This window comes from Octopus bimaculoides, chromosome 10 (genome assembly GCF_001194135.2).
Source record: "Octopus bimaculoides isolate UCB-OBI-ISO-001 chromosome 10, ASM119413v2, whole genome shotgun sequence".
Taxonomy (NCBI): Eukaryota; Metazoa; Mollusca; class Cephalopoda; order Octopoda; family Octopodidae; genus Octopus; species Octopus bimaculoides.
The window spans coordinates 32057587-32058387 of record NC_068990.1 but is presented as its reverse complement, the minus strand read 5'-3'; the positions used below and the strand labels follow the sequence as shown (position 1 = coordinate 32058387).

At 41.2% G+C, this 801-nt stretch overlaps 1 protein-coding gene across 4 annotated transcripts in view; it reads right to left on the bottom strand.

Annotated features, from left to right (window-relative positions):
• The window catches only part of LOC106874538 (uncharacterized), a 40005-nt gene that overhangs the window by 3248 nt on the left and 35956 nt on the right, over positions 1 to 801 (bottom strand). For 3 of the 4 annotated variants that reach the window (XM_014922305.2, XM_052971113.1, XM_052971116.1), the window contains exon 4: positions 390 to 753. In XM_014922305.2, the coding sequence (XP_014777791.1) occupies positions 448 to 753 (306 nt within the window). In that variant the 3' untranslated portion in view covers positions 390 to 447. Of the gene's footprint in view, positions 1 to 25; positions 754 to 801 lie in introns of those variants that run through there. The other variant, XM_052971114.1, reaches the window with a different exon arrangement.

The following is an 801-nucleotide window of genomic DNA, read 5'->3' as shown; positions in this document are numbered from 1 at the left end:
ATACATACATATAAATATATATATATATATGTGTACATATACACATAGTCACACAATTCACATATAAATTCATAACATCATTTCCTAAGTAACAACTCAGATGCAAAACTTGACAAATATGTGTGCAATGCGGAGATTCTCTATCCAAGCATCTGTAAGTGGCATGGCACATTCAAAAAAGAAACTGGAGGACAGAGCTAACAATCTCCTACCGACACATAATGTGGGGAAAGCACAGTGGCAGTGATGGCAACAGACAGACAGGGTGCGACCTGAAGTAGGAGGAGGAGGAGGAGGAAGTGGGGGAGAAGATGGAGGAGAGGGGCTATAGTAGCTCTTATGCCTACTGTGGAGTTGAATATACAAAAAAGGTATGTTGGTTAACCTACAAGGTCGTAAGACACAACAATACTGCCGTGGTGTTCGAATGAGGAGGCAACGGTGATGTCACAATAACTTCTCAATCTGCTGCACCAGACCAGGTAGCTGGTAGAATATGGCTTCATTGCGCAGTTCTCGCAAGACTTGTTTGCTGCGGGGCAAAGCTTCAAAGCTGTAGTCACTGTCCCTTAAGTAATTGAGAATGTAGCGAAAATGTGTTCCATCCCGGTCAATGAATACACTACCGTCAACTTCGTATTTTATCTCGTGACGTCCACTAAACATAGCGGCAAGCATGGAGTCCTGCACCTGGGTGAGTGTAAACACTGATGTGGTAAATTCATGTCCACCAACATCTAGCTTGATCCGACCCTAAAATTAAAAGAATGAAATATAAATATATATATATATATATATATA